The 15,058-nt window shown below is 36.2% G+C and overlaps 1 protein-coding gene across 1 annotated transcript; it reads left to right on the top strand.

Annotated features, from left to right (window-relative positions):
• The first annotated feature begins 1,292 nt into the window (after nucleotides 1-1,292).
• On the top strand, nucleotides 1,293-6,024 carry mmm (missing minor mitochondria). Its single transcript, XM_066290999.1, has 16 exons — nucleotides 1,293-1,488; nucleotides 1,546-1,700; nucleotides 1,755-1,908; nucleotides 1,965-2,227; nucleotides 2,282-2,397; nucleotides 2,449-2,703; nucleotides 2,753-2,914; nucleotides 2,974-3,160; nucleotides 3,292-3,768; nucleotides 3,822-4,081; nucleotides 4,136-4,307; nucleotides 4,964-5,085; nucleotides 5,143-5,284; nucleotides 5,338-5,509; nucleotides 5,564-5,787; nucleotides 5,840-6,024. Exons 1-16 carry the CDS (start codon nucleotides 1,346-1,348, stop codon nucleotides 6,022-6,024), a joined length of 3,189 nt encoding a protein of 1,062 aa, XP_066147096.1. The 5' UTR covers nucleotides 1,293-1,345.
• The last annotated feature ends 9,034 nt before the right edge of the window (nucleotides 6,025-15,058 follow it).

The following is a 15,058-nucleotide window of genomic DNA, read 5'->3' as shown; positions in this document are numbered from 1 at the left end:
TAAAAGATGTTCAGTTTAATTTAAAATGAAGGGTCGGTTTATTACGTTTATTAGAATCGAAAAATTTAATAAGAGACTAGTTGCATTTTAGAGCTCAATCATCATTTAGAGCTGCAGGACAGGACTAGTTTATTGAGAAATAAATGTAGGTGCCCTTCTTTAAACTAAAGCATCAATTAAGTCTATCATGTGATACATCATTGTCAAGAAATTGCATATAAATTATCGTTGTTTAATTTGTTGTATATTTGAAGTTATTATTGTCCTCTTCTCTACTATTATACTTTTATTTCTCTTCTGTTAAAAATCTGCTTTATTCATAAATTGTCAATAAATGAATCCCTACTTTGCAGTGTGCCAGGAAATATAGTGTCAGAAAAGGTGAGAAGTGTTAGAAACCAACTAGACCTACTCGATGAAAAAAGTAGCATGATTTCACCATTTTGCAAATAACTGAAAAATGGTGAAAGGTACTAAAATGGTCAAAACACATAAAAGTTTCTAAATTGAATATAACCCCAAAAAATATCACCCCATAGATTTTGATGATCATCTAATATTGTCCAATAATGCAGACCCTAAAAGGTAACTTATACTCACAATTTTAGCTAAATATCTCAAATACTTTAAGAGCTACAAAAGGAAAATTGAAAAAAATATAAAATTTCAACACTCTGTATTTTTTTGACAAAACATTTCTTGATTATATATCAAACTAATATTATTATTATGCATGGAATACGTGGTTAAAATTCTGCTACAAAAAATCCAGATATTATATATTTGGCAAAATTTTAGTTTTCTCCTAATAACTCGGAAACTAAATATCATTTGGCAATATTGTTTTTGGTTCTTGTAAGGGTAATCAATTTGGCACATTTGTTCTAATTTAACTGACCCAGTAACTCTTACATCTAGAGGATAGCAATAACAGTAGATCGGATTTTAACAACCCTGTATACTGTACCCGGTAGATTGAATTTTGGAACTAAGTAGATTAAAGTGACAATCGATTTTTTTTAATCGATTTAAAATATGGAAGAGAATATAGGAAATATAGAGGAATATGGAAAAGCGTTTTAGTTCACGAACGACTAATTATCTAAACGGGAGTAAAATATTTGTAACTCCATTGGGAGTAAATAAACCACTTTAGTCTGCGAAGTGCAAAAATGCATTAACAGCAGAACAAACCCAAATACAGCTGTTGTGAAAAACCGCCCTTAGGCGTTTGATCAATACGGGTTGTTTACCTTCAGCAGTTTGCTTGCTCGACAGTAATTTAAATGCTGAGATTAAAGGGTGGTTGTTGTGAATAACGAAACTTCAATAATTAACTCTGAGAATGCAAGACACAGAAGAGGTGGACGGCAGAGGTTTGAGTAGCCCGAAGAGAAGGCGCAAGAAAAAGAAGAAGCGCCGAAATCTCCTCGATATCCCTGGGGTGCGGAGGATTGTTTTGTCGGAGCCGACTCAAAAGATTGTAGAGTAAGATGCTTTCAGGAGATTCTGAACCTCAAGTGACATCAGTATGCATTATCATAGATGTGTTGTGGGGAAAAATGTAACGTCAGAAAGCCCATGGACATATGTGAAGAAGAAGTTGATTCAAGACAATTTAGAGTTACACGGAGAACGCTCCGAATTTGTACCCTTACGAGAAGAAATGCTCATCTATCCGAGACCTGAAATATTGATTGGTGTTTTTCCACCTTAATAAGACCTACATAAACAAACTATATGATTCAATTTAGGTTACATTGCCGATGAAACTCAGGACAAAGATGATGAATTTTATTTCTGCGTAACTGAAGAGGCCACAGACAATGTGCAGAAAATCATAGTAAAGCTGCGGCAGGAACAGGACGAACGTTTGTATTCTCGACTCTACAAGGGCATTCATCAGTGGTACTAGTAATTTACTGATTAAAGAGCCCTTTATATCAAGAAAAATAATTTTACATGCAATCAATGGGATCTGAAGCAGAGGTGGACGAATCAATTGTGAAAACCAACAGACCCTTGCTGGAGGTGGAAGTGGAGACTCGATATCCTATTTTCCCTAGAAAGGTGCAATTTAGACTGCTTAGGGCTGAAAACAAGAGGGATGGGTACATGGAGCTGAGATGTACAGCTGAAGAGAATTTATCGAATGTTTACATGAGAAGGATTGATAGTGCCGTACAGGTGGCTCCAGCTTTAGTGTCTGCCGAAGCACAAACCACGTGTTAGTAAAGCCAATTGTTGCTTAATAGGAGTTTCATTTTATCTAAAAATCCAGGTACTTACCCAAGAAATGTTGCCACCCAATATCTATACGAGACTGGGCCCATAGATAGCCCCAAAACCATCGCACACACTAATAAGTATTTGGACAACTTATCTGATCTACTCAAAGTAAGTGTATACTCAGCCTCATGAGATTTTTTATATTTTCTTAATCCGCAGGTCAATGGGACCATAAATTTATATTCAGACGACTATGAATCTTTAGTAAAGACCGCAAATTGGGCAAAAGGTACCACCTGGACCGAATTCTCTAAGGACTTAGTGGAGTATCTATCCTTCATGGAGGTCAATTTGTGCAAAGGAAAGATGATCTCCGATATCTGTTGGCATAAAATGTGGACAGGAATCGTTGCCATTGCTTATTGTGACGTCAGTCCTAATATATTTCATACTGGGCTTCAAAAGGGAGATGAGGTAAATTTCATTTTGGAAATTAATTTGATTCTTAACAATTTAGACATAGGTGTACACAGCTGTTTACACTGTAAATCTTGTGCTTATATGGAGTTTTTCGGACACACTAAAACCGAAACTAATCCTGGAGTCTCCAAGAGAAATTCATAGAATCTCCTTTTGTGACTTTGATGAAAACATATTGATTGGAGGATGTAAGAATGGGCAGATCGTAAGTTTCAGATAGTTCTTATTAAAATGATGATAGAACTGCATTGATTTTATCGAAAGGTTGTGTGGGATTTACGAAAAAAGCTTCAGAAAGTTGAAGAAAAAGAGATTTTAACCACACTTCAACATAAGTACAGAAATTTTCTGCATTCGTTGATGGGGTGGATGAAGGATTCTCATGATATTGCGATTGTAAGACCTGCAGCAGTGTCGGATCTAAGGCATTCACACAAGAGCGCTGTTAGTGGTAAATATTTGAAGATATACGCGCTTAACATCAATATAAAATTGATATTGCAATATTTGACCTGACCATGGACAGACCCTGACCTGACCGATAATATGAATCGTCTTTAATCTAGTTCTTTTTCTCTCTAGGGGTGTCATGGGTGGAACCCCATCACCATTTTTCCCGAACCGGTACATTGTCTCTTCTCGAACTTGACGACGAGGGAAACCAAAAATACTCAATGCAATTTGTGACCAGCAGTCTCGATGGAACAGTTCTAATCTGGGATCTAAAAGACAAACCTGAAATGCATCCTGGAGAATACACACTCAAGAGATTCAACCGTTTTAGGCAGAAACCTAATACCTTGCAACAGGAGGAATCTCCCTATAGGGTTTTACATTTGAACCTAAAGCCGAGATGTAGAATCAATGTTAATAAAAAGGATGATAAGAACAAGAGTGAGGCGATAACAAGAAGTTACACATCATTTTGTTGGTTAACTTATGAAGAAAAAGATCTTAGCCAATTAAAGAAACATGACATTAAAGAGAGGGTTATTTACAAGCCTATTATGACCAATGATAGGAATATTAGACCTGAGATTAAGATAGGCACAGCCGAGGGTTTGTTTGATTTAAAACTTGATTGTCTTTTTTCATTGCCCTGTATCACATAGGGAACTATGTAGAGCTTCACTTGGAGGGTCAAGACATTGATTCAGAAGAGGTTGTTAACATTAAACAAGCAAAGTATATTTTCTATTCAAAATACCATGATGGACCTATCACATCACTTCATACTTCTTGCGAGGACAACACGACACTTTCGGTTGGAGGGAAGATTTTTGCATTGTGGAGGAAAGATCTTCCCGATAGACCGATTCTGTGGAGGAGGAGTAGGCAGTTTTTCACTAAAGGGGAGTTAAACCCATTTCAGGTTTATTAACACCAATCACAAATTACTCTGGGGTAATCATTTAAGTTTCTATAGCCCTTCAAGATAATTCTTCATTCAGTGACAGGAGTTTTAAGTCACTGGATGCTGCCTATTAATAGTAAAAGTCCTATATTCACCCAAGTCATGTCCAACGGACTTTTAACTGCTTCAGCTATTCATCCGTATTCGGGTGACAGGGCTATTTATGGTATTGGAGATGAGCGAGGTAGGACAGAGATTCATATTAAAAGAGAAAAATAATCCAGCATGTAGCTCAAATTTATAATGTTATATATGTCGGAGATTTATTAGTTCTTAAGTTTTAAATGTAAAATTTGAGTTAGCAATAAGGCTGAAGAGCAGGTTGACAGGTTTATCGTGGAGATAAAGCACTGTCGAACGAGGTCACTATTACCGACGCAATTAAGGGCCATGTGTGCAGTTTCGGTCCGTGGGAAAACCAGGACGAACAGGTACCATCCCTTAAGTCAAGAGGACCACGGGGGATGGGAACTGTGAAGAAGGCAGTAATTGAAAAGAAGGGAAAGGTTGCGGTCGAGTAGTGGTGAATTCGTTAGCCTTGCCTTACTATCAATTTACTTAATAAAACATCAAAATTATCAATGATGGAGAATATTCCTAATGTTTCCCCGACATATACATAAGAAAAGTATCATTGGAGATTGTCAAGAAAATCTTATTGAAGTTAAAAAAAAATCTTGACAAAATGGCGTACGAGGTGAGTTGTAAGACAGAAGAAAACGTCGTAGAATCTACTTCGCTTTGACTTTTAAAATTTTTTGATTGTATATTTTACTAGAAATTAAATTTTAGAACTTGTGTTAACGTACGTGGGCATTTATTACAACGTTTTTGTTGTAGGATCATTTAGGTTGTTCTATTTTGAACAAACTTCAGAGGCCGAGTCAACACATATTAAGAAATTAATGGAAGTGTTTATTAATAGAGAAATTAACAGGAAAAAGTTGTTCCTAAGCTGGCAAGTACGTATAAGAAATTTTGTAATACTCTGAGAGAGTATATGACGCTTTTTCTAATAGGAGAATTTCAATAAGCGCAATGAAATTTATTTGACGAAAATTAAAGAAAAAGCGGAAGAAAAAGTTAAAGAGGAGACGGCCAAAGAGAAAAAAAAAGATATGAAGTTACCTGAAAGACCTGTTAAAAAAGGCCCCCAACCAGGTTTAGATGATTTTATACCTCAACTATTGTATAGTTTTTTCTTGAGCTTATAGGAAAATATATAGACGGGATTAGGGAGCAACGTCACCTGAGAAACGAAGCTAGAATAAAGGCGATGATAATCAAAAAGAAGCAGTTGGACACGGAAGAACTAGAGAAAAGGCGACAGCCTTTGCTGAAATTGGATGAAGAAAACGAGAGAAAGAAACGAAGACAAAAAGAAAGGTAATATACTCTCTATTAGGAATTTACAACCGCTGTAAAACCTTTTTATCAAAGGTTAAAACAAGGAGATTTCATTTTTCGAGATACCGTCGCGAGTTTATTTCCGGATGTTGTTAAAGAGATATCTCCATCTCCACCAGACCCATATGGTGGAGGACAATCTGAAGATATCTTGGCAAATTGCTACATGTATTATGAAGATCTTTCTAAGGATGCCAACGAGTTTATCATAACACATCCTCTCAAACACAACTTTACTTTTAAGGATTTGTTAGTAGGTAAAAAACGGATAACTAGGCCCCTACAAATAATGTCACCATTCAATTTCAGCTAGCAAAGCTAAGGATACAAGTAAGTTCCATTCTCATATTCATACCAAGAGATATGAGGAGGAGAAAAAGTTGCTGAGAAGACGAGAAAATGAGGATCAAATAGAAGTGATTGAGTCTAAAAATCAAAAAGAAGAAAGTAAAGAAAATAATCCAGATGAACAAGAGTTGAAAAAAGAAGCCTAATGGTGTTTTATTGTAAAATGCTTTGCTTTTTAATAAATAAGGACTGCGTTCTTGGAAGTGTTTATTCAGTAAGGGAAAGTAATCCAAAAAATATTGCGGTTTATGATATTTTTATTTTTAAGATACCTGAGGGTTTGTTACGTATTCGTGACAAGAACACAATTGTTATCTCTTCTGTCTGCAATTCGTTTATAAATAACGATCCTCGCAAAGAAAGGGTTTTAAGGGTGCTTTCGACAGTTGGAAATTCTTTAGATATGCCGTGAAAACGTATTTACGTAAGAAAAATAAAAACTTTTCCATTTTTCGCTCGACTGGATATTATCAATGGATATGGGAGGTGCTGTTTTGGAGTTAACTTGATGACGTTCCTAAACGTGGCAAAACCTTATTATCTATTTCAACTTACCGAAGGAGATATTCAGGGAAAATTCCAGGGGAAACTGGCAATTTCTTCTTAAAAATTGAATATTCTTTGCTTAGTATGTTAAGTTTTTTTTTAATCTTAAAAAGGTCTTTCCCGGCTGGGAGAAGAAAAAGAAAAATTAATGAAATATCGTTCAATTATGAAACTTTTGGAAAAATCCCACATAATGATGAGCGGGAATTCTGAATAGCAGCACCCCAGACCTATTCCTCAATGGATGATGTTTTCTCAGGCATAAAATGGGGAAACCTTTTATTTTTCTAAGTTAGGTGAATACGTTCCGAAGCTTAAAAGTATATTTCATTTTCAAGCACAGCCGGTAGCGTCTTTAAAGAGGTTCTATTGTTAACTGTTATTAGTTTTCCTTCTTTCGTATAAAGAAACCGCGTCGGAAAAAAGACAGCTTTATTACACAGACATTTGGAGAACGCAGGTAATGTAATTTGGCAAAACTCTTTTTTTGATTAGTTTGCTGAGCGTTTTGTTTTGTTCGCAAATGGTACCAGGAAAGCACTTCTTTCTAAGCAAAAATTTGATATTTTATTGTTCCTTCAGATTGCTACCAAAACTGGTGATTAAATGATTTTATTTTCCGTAACGCAGTTAACAAATAGCATCAGTAGCTAGAATAGCTGCGGAAACCCACAAATGCACAGTGCAGGTCGAATATGATTAAATTTATGCTGTTTTTGCGATTTTTTTTCATTATAAAGAAAAACTATAACAATAAATTCATGAAGCTCATTAAAAAACGTTATTTGCTATAATACTTTCCTTTATCGCAAAATCTCATTCCATAGTGAAAATTACGGATTTTTAACTAGTTATATAAACAATTATTTTTCGATATTTCCCAATTAAAAAGGTATTGAAATAAATATTTATTTATTTATTGGATTAAGAAATAAAGATTTATCGATCTTCGTTTCAATAGTCATAGTAGTTTTAAAGTGAACTAAAAAAGAAGAGAGAAAAAATTAGAATTTTAACACTCTCTATTTCAGAAATTATAGTTCTTAGAACAATTGTTTATTAAGGAAACTAGACTTATTTTTCGATAATCGATAGCCTATATGGATTTGTTATCACAGTTATTCAACAACTTGTATATAATAAATGGGATTATTTAGCTTATCGATAAAAATATTCGAATAAACTTGTGCTGGCGAATCGGAAGCAGGAACGTTTTGCCAGTCTGATTATGCAGAGAGGGTCCAGTATAATCCAGTTATGAGTGTTGTTTTGCATTTTTTTCTGTATTCGTATCAGCTGCTGTCTTATTGTATCTTTTTCATGTTTGTGAGGTAGTAAAGCATTTGGTTGGAAAGCTTGTGCAGCAGGTTGTTTGGATGTCTAATCTTTGTAATTAGTCGAAGTGCGATTTGCTCTTGTGCTATTTCTTTTGGAACATCCCGTCTAGTGCAAATTTCACGGCTATGAACATAGTTTTAGTGAGTGCAAACAAGAGGCAATTAGACGATTGATAAGTGCGTGGGAGACAGGCTGTAGTCGTCGACTCGTAAGCTGTACGCCTTAATCCGAGGACGTATCATGCCAGAAAAAAAGCTTGGTTTTCAATTGATGCGTTCTAAAATGCCGTTTCTACTGTGGCATTTGTAGAGATAAGATTACATTAAAATTTATTCTCGAAAGACACATTCAAATTTGCATGTATGCGCGTAATTTTTGCCTTCCAAAATCACGTAGAACCACACCTATCTTCGGATTAAAGCGTACTGCTTGCAAGTCAACGACGGTAGCCGATCGTTGATAGTGGAAGGGGAAACGGCAGTCTGTCTCCCTCGCACCTATCAATCACCTAATTGTCTCTTGCGTGCGGTCACTAAAAATCTCCACGTGCATAGTAACGGAAAAGGTACTGTATGTCATAACAGAACAAATTGTATAGCAACGGTAACAGCAGCGATCCGAGGGGTAGGCCTTGTTGGGGAGCGAAGGGAAAGGATAGGGTTCTGTCGATGCTTACTCCTAATTGTCTATTTTTAAGCACATATGTCATTATGTAAAGCAGGTATTTGGATCTTTGAAGTTCTTGTACTTTGTAAAGAAGAACTTTGTTAGACCTTGTCGAAGTCCTTGTTAATGTCTATGAATAAGCTTGCCGATTTTCCATTGGTTAACTGCGTTGTCTATAGGTTGGTCGTCAGTACGAATATATAGGGTGGATAGTTGAAGTTTTTGTGCTTATTGGCTTAATACGTTTTAAAATGCATCTGTTCATTGAACATTTTGCCGGGCAAAAATTAACTTTGAACTTTGTCTCCTCGTCTTCATCTTCCACTTTGTCATTAATAACACCACGATCAGAACTATTGTCATGTCGGAAGTCACACGATCACTTGCTAAGTTATCGACATTAGACGCTCTTTGGATTGTAAAATTGCTTTGCTGTCTCTGAAGTTGTTAATCATTGAATGGTCGTACAGGCGAAGCAATAGACGTGTTGGTAATGGTCACATGAAATACCTACCTCTGGTACTTCTTCTGTACCACGCAATGAGTGTCTTGTGTGTGTGTGTGTGTGTGTGTGTGTGTGTGTGTGACAGTGAAATTTATCTTCAATATACTGGCATTTTCTGCTAGTGAGGCGCGGGTGGTAAATTCGTCTTTCTAAGTTGGTTGCAGAAAACAGGTGAGTCAAATTGTTTGATGCATACTTTTCCTGATGCCTGAGTTCGCTATCTACCAACTTTAACCAGAATCACGTGCACGAGGGAAATGCTCAAAGTGCCGTTTCTTCAGAACCGCTTTTTCAATGTTCAGTTGGCGATTAACTGGCAGTTCACAACTAACTGGCTGATGAAGTGTTATTCAATTTTTTCTTTAATTTTCTTTGGGAATAGTATTTTACACACCAGTAAGTATTGTTGGAATGGTGGAATTGCACATTATTTTCAGTTCAAACTAACTGAGAATAATATTTCCCTTTACAAAGACCTCGGACGAAAACCCTTGTTAACGTAAACACCCTCGCAATTAGAGCGGGCATTCTGACGTTTGATTCTAAGTTAGTTTACATCCAGTTTTAGCAGGACTTTGAGTTGTAAGTAGGTTTACTTAAGACAAAAAGGAGCCGCCTCGCCTATTCATTGTGCATTGACGTTAACTTTCAAAATTTACCTCGTTCATATTATCCATTTGCAAAACAAAATTTTAGAAAACAAATTATAGTTTATCAGATTTTAAAATAGTCTGCAAACAAATTTTTCCTTCTCCACGTGCTCTTTAAGTAAATAAAGTGAAATGTCAATTTCAATACTTTCAAAACGTGATTTTCTTAATTGAGTCTTGAAATTTAAAATATTGAAAGACGTCCGGTGAAAAAACCTTCAAGGGAAGGAACAAGACGTCGGTCGTTCACAATAAATCTCCAGCAATTTAGGAATAAAAGGCACTTGTCTGCCCTAAATCGATTTTTAATAAATACTTAAAATTTTATAGCCTTATTTTTATCCCGGGGATTCATGAAATATTTATGAACCGAAATAGTCGATCACACTTAAGAGATGTTTTGCCTGAAGTGAGACTCTTTTGTGAGGTTGAGCAAGGTCCACTTGCTGGGATTATTAAATTAAAAAACGGTATCCTCAAGTTTATTGCATCGATTTGGCAATTAGACAAAATAAATCTAATCGCCTTAAACATAATTGCTTGGAAGCGCCACTGCCGAAAAACTTCGTTTTTTTTTGGACTTTTAATTACGTCTTAATTGACTTGAAACCGTGAAAAGGCCTTAAACTAATGCGAGTCATAAACCTGGATAAAAATATTATCTCTCGCCAGGATAGAAGTTTAAGACCGGGGGTGTATAAAAGACGCCAAAAGAAGAGATTCCTTTTTAAGTTATATCTCTTTTTAAACTTCTCCAGTTAACGCAAATGAAGTTTTATGGACGTGTTGGGCACCGAGACTCATCTTAAAAATGCAAATTATTTTACTGTTATTTACGTCGCAAGTTTGGAAGCAAGGAAAGTGGAAAGGCGCGAATTGTGACTACACTCAGTTTTTCAAATTATAACACAAAAAACACTCTCTGAGCAAACACTGTAAATGCCAAAACTCCATTATTTCGTGTTTTTAGTCAAATCGCTTGGGACTAATCGATTTCGGCACGGGGAGGCTATCGCACAGGTGGCATTCTTGAACTTCCCCGACACATCACATCAGAAAACTATTGTGATGTGTGAGTCATATTTCTCGAAGTTCACGGTCAGTTAACACTGGCACGTGTTGCGGTAAACGAAAAATTAGGAAAGTTAGTTTTCGTTGCCTTTTTTGGGCATAAGCGAGAAAGCGTGAGAGGCATAAATTTTATTACTTCGAGCCGGAATAAGCGAGAAACTTTGCTCGTCACATTTTGAACTTATCTTAGCGGGGATTATCGGAGGTTATTAGCGTACAAAACCCGGGATCTAGCTAGAAAATATGCTGTTTTTGAGGGGATTTCGACAAGAGACTTTATCTCGACAATAAACCTAAAATAGTCGTCCTCATGCCTCGTTAAAACTAAGATAGGGGGAGACCATAAAAGTTCCTGGCGTATTTTGCCAACTTTATTCACCCGTTTAATTAGGGGTGGATGAAAATAAGTAATTATTTTTTCAATTATCCTTTTCTTTTATTTCTTTTAGAGAGTTCAGTTTTTCTCATTTACCCCCTAAATCTCACAAATTTTAATGCAAAAATTCGCTGCATACGCGATTCGTTGCTTTAGCTTATTCAAACATCTGGCGCAGTTTTAACGAAGGTAGAAAAAAAGTAATTTTCGTAACGCCAATACATTTACATATTTTACCATTAGAAATCATTTTTGGGCCTCTTGCTGTGAGCCTTAAAACAAGAAAATTTGCGGTATTATCATATTTTATTTTCCACTGCGAGATAAATTCAAATGACTCGGGAAGCGTGGAATCACTCGTGGATCTGAGATGATTTAAGTTTAAATTCGAATAGTTTTATGTCTCATTTGATGTTCCTTAAATCAATTTAAAAATGAAGTGGGAAGTATATTTTAGGATTTGATCAACACCAAAAACAAATTATCCTGTTTTGTCCCAGGTGACAATGAAAGAACCCAATTAAATATCATTAACTAAGATCAAACATCCATAATACAGTACAGGCTTTATTCACTTTGATGCGATTGAAACTACTAAATTATTACTTGTTTCTAAGATATTTCGTGAAAAAAATAAAATTGGAAAAGACGTTGTAAAAAAGCAGATAAAGAGGAAGAGAAAGGACGAATAAGAACGTCCTCGTATCTGTGGAGGTGAAAAATGAAAAACAGAAAATAGAAGACGTCCGCTGTTAATTTCCTTTTTCACGATTTTTATAACATTCTCTTTAGTAGGTCTGTCCTAATAATTACAAGCTGTACTAGTTTCCTTAACATCATATTCCCTTCATTAGTACAGTTAATACCGAAGAAATGGAAATGAGAATTGGGGAATAAAATCGTGAAAAATTCTTTTAAAAAAATAACTTCAAGTAAGTCGTGCCGATGGATTTTCAGCTATTTCTCAATTTCTTCTGCGAAGTTAATAAAAGAATTCTTCTTTTTCAATCTTTTTTGTCGCATTCTGCATTTTTGTTGTTTTGTTAATGCACGTGTTTGGTTGATTAAGAAAAAGGCCACCTTATTTATTTTATTCTTAATGTATAGCTACAGTAACCTTAAAGGCAAGAATAATGGCATATTAATGATTGGTCTGTTAGGCACTCCAGTATCGTCCGCGTCCTTTAGTGATGCGTCCCATTGTCGCCAGTCTCCATTTGTTATACTCGTCCTTTTGCCGCTCGTCCAAATATCTGCGTTAAATTGTCGAGCATCCAAATATACCCGTCTTTGGATCATAGATTCCTATTGTTAACTCAAATAAATTTAATTACTCATTTATTAAAGACATTTTCTTTAATAAAATCATAATAAGTCTTTTGTGCAAGCTATTAGTAATGAGTTACATTTACATAGTTTCCGCCTTTATGTCGATTAGTTTGGAGAGATTCTAGTGATATGTGTTGTGGCTAATATAATTTTCAATGGTTACATCATGATAATCTCTTGTAAGTTCCTTCGCTATCAGTCTGACGAACCGATTCTTCATCTGGTGTGTCTGGCCTCAACATCAACACTCTGGTGTTGAGGCGGTGTCAAATTCAAGTGATTCTTCATTGGTGAGGTGGGCCTCTGATCCTGTATCAATGTAGCAGTTTTCCTTCTTAATATCAGTCTTTATTTTGTAAGATTGGCATGGCGAGCTGGCCTAGGGAATCGAGTGGGTTCCTCTTGATGACTGTTCTTTAATTTTTTCTCTTGAGGTCAATAATACTTATTCACATATAAATTTAATATTGTTATTGTCGTTTTACAGTATCTTCTTTACTCCTTCTTCTAATAGGTGTTGGAAAAACTCCAACATAAAAATCGCTCTCACGTATTGCCCTAACATCTGGGTAATAAATCTGGTAAAGAGAGAAACCAGAAACAAAAGCTTGACATACCACTGGGTGCCAAACCATGGGTACCGCGCTAATCACCTCTCATCTGGTGCACATTCACCCTGATTTATGAAGTGCAAATCGCCCAAACACATTAAGGGCAGCAGTAAATTAGGATGAAATGTGGCAACACACGCGCAAGTGGACATGAACCAGAGGGTGTTAGCGATAAGGTAATGGTGTGAAAGCATCAAGGTGGCGACTTTCTCATGAAATCGTGGGAACCCAAACTCGGGAACCTGCGTCCTCTGCGGGAAGGGGCACGAACTTCTCTTGGAGCAAAAACCAGAACCGTTTTTCATCCCGTCGCGAAAACAACAAACCTCTCTAGCTCTCGTTGCCATAAAACCCCACACACGGGCAATATTGTTAATAAGTTAGTCACAACTCACCCTGTAATTCGTAATTCAACTAGTCTGTCATTAAATTCAAGGTAACTTGTGTAACCGAGTATATCATTTCTCGAATCTTTGGAACCCCATTACTTTATGACGGTAGCCCGTCTGGTCCTTCGAATCAACTAAGAAACCTCACCAGCGTATTTCGATTCCCCTGTGGGTGCCTAGTGAGGCAGTCACTACTGTTAGGCAGGAACTCAGGAAGCCCCTGGCCTAAACAATAGGTTATTGTTAATACAACTGTTTTAGTGAGTTGTTGAGTTTCTAAAAAATAAGCATTTTACTGAAAAAATTAATTTATTTCCTAGTTTATAGTAGGTATGGTTGGGTGCTGCATAATGGTGTTGTTCCGCTCACTGTCCAGATTCAGCTCCATGCGACTGTTTGCCTTGGGGTTTTCCCAACCAATTAATTATTGTAATTGCTCATTTGTACTAGTTCACGAGATAACTCGAAGTCTTCTTTCCATTGATATATTTGATTATCTTTATGTTTCGAGCGTATTTTGATTCATTCTAGTTCCTACATATTTTTCATGCACGTTTTTCTGGCAATTTTTCTTATATATTGCTGACAATAGAACTCTTTTTTAGTGAAACGCCTATTAATGTTTGTCAAAGCTTTTAGCATTTAAGTTCTTGGCAATGTAGAAATAGCTTTCTTGCGTTTTTACGTTCTTCTTCTTATATACTTACTCTTACTCACATAATTCTTAGCCGACACACTCTAAATCCCTTGTATTCACTCTGAAATTAATTATCAGTCTTGATTGTCTTATTTCTCAGATAGAAACATTGATGAGGCATATTAGTTCATACAAAGAAGAATAGAAAGGAGATTGATAATAACCCAGTAAAGTAACGGTTAACAGTATTCGATTTGCCTATAAATTTTCAAAACGAGCTATCAAGTTCCGACAAACTTTAGAAAGAAATGAAGGAATTTTTAAAGGCTAGGGACTGAATATTTAAAAGCATGTGCACACAAAAGTGATTCTGATTTTTTCTCCGTGGCCAACTGCCGGTCAAGGCTAAGAACGAATAATGGCACTTTCCCGTCCGCTAGAAGTAATCTAACTTCAACTAACATGTCATCTTCGACACTTTTATTCCAAATCCATAGACTCCATTTAGTTGAAATCAGTACCAGAATTGCGTCAGACCGATAGTTAGGAAATATTAGTCATCCCCATCTACCCCCTGTCAGTGCGGAATATCCTATCCTTTAAGTTATTGTGCGGTGGACTGTCTTGGGTTTAATAAAGCGGGATCATAAATCTCACTGGTATAATAATAATCATTTTCAACAGTGGGCACCACGGCTTTGTCTGGATTAATAATGTGTATGAAGCTCGGTCGTTTAGCAAAAAAGCGCCATTAAGGTTGGACTTTAAAACCAATATTGTCGGTAAATGTTGCTGACTCATCTGGACGCTGCCGGGAATACAAAATACAAGGCTTCTATAAATAGTGCGATGTTCGGGAGCTTATCTGAAATCTCAACCCCCTCGAAAACAATTTTAATTAACCTTTTCTTAACTCTCTCGGTCTAAAGATCAGGACCTTCAAAATTGTCTCTTTAAGCGACTTTCTCTCAGCTTTTCTCATCATCGCGCATCGTAATGATAAACTTCAGATCGCAGCGTATCTGAAAGGGCAATATAAATTCGCCTTCATATAATTGACGA

This window comes from Euwallacea fornicatus, chromosome 1 (assembly GCF_040115645.1).
Source record: "Euwallacea fornicatus isolate EFF26 chromosome 1, ASM4011564v1, whole genome shotgun sequence".
NCBI classification, from domain to species: Eukaryota; Metazoa; Arthropoda; class Insecta; order Coleoptera; family Curculionidae; genus Euwallacea; species Euwallacea fornicatus.
This window is presented reverse-complemented; position numbering and strand designations above follow the sequence as displayed.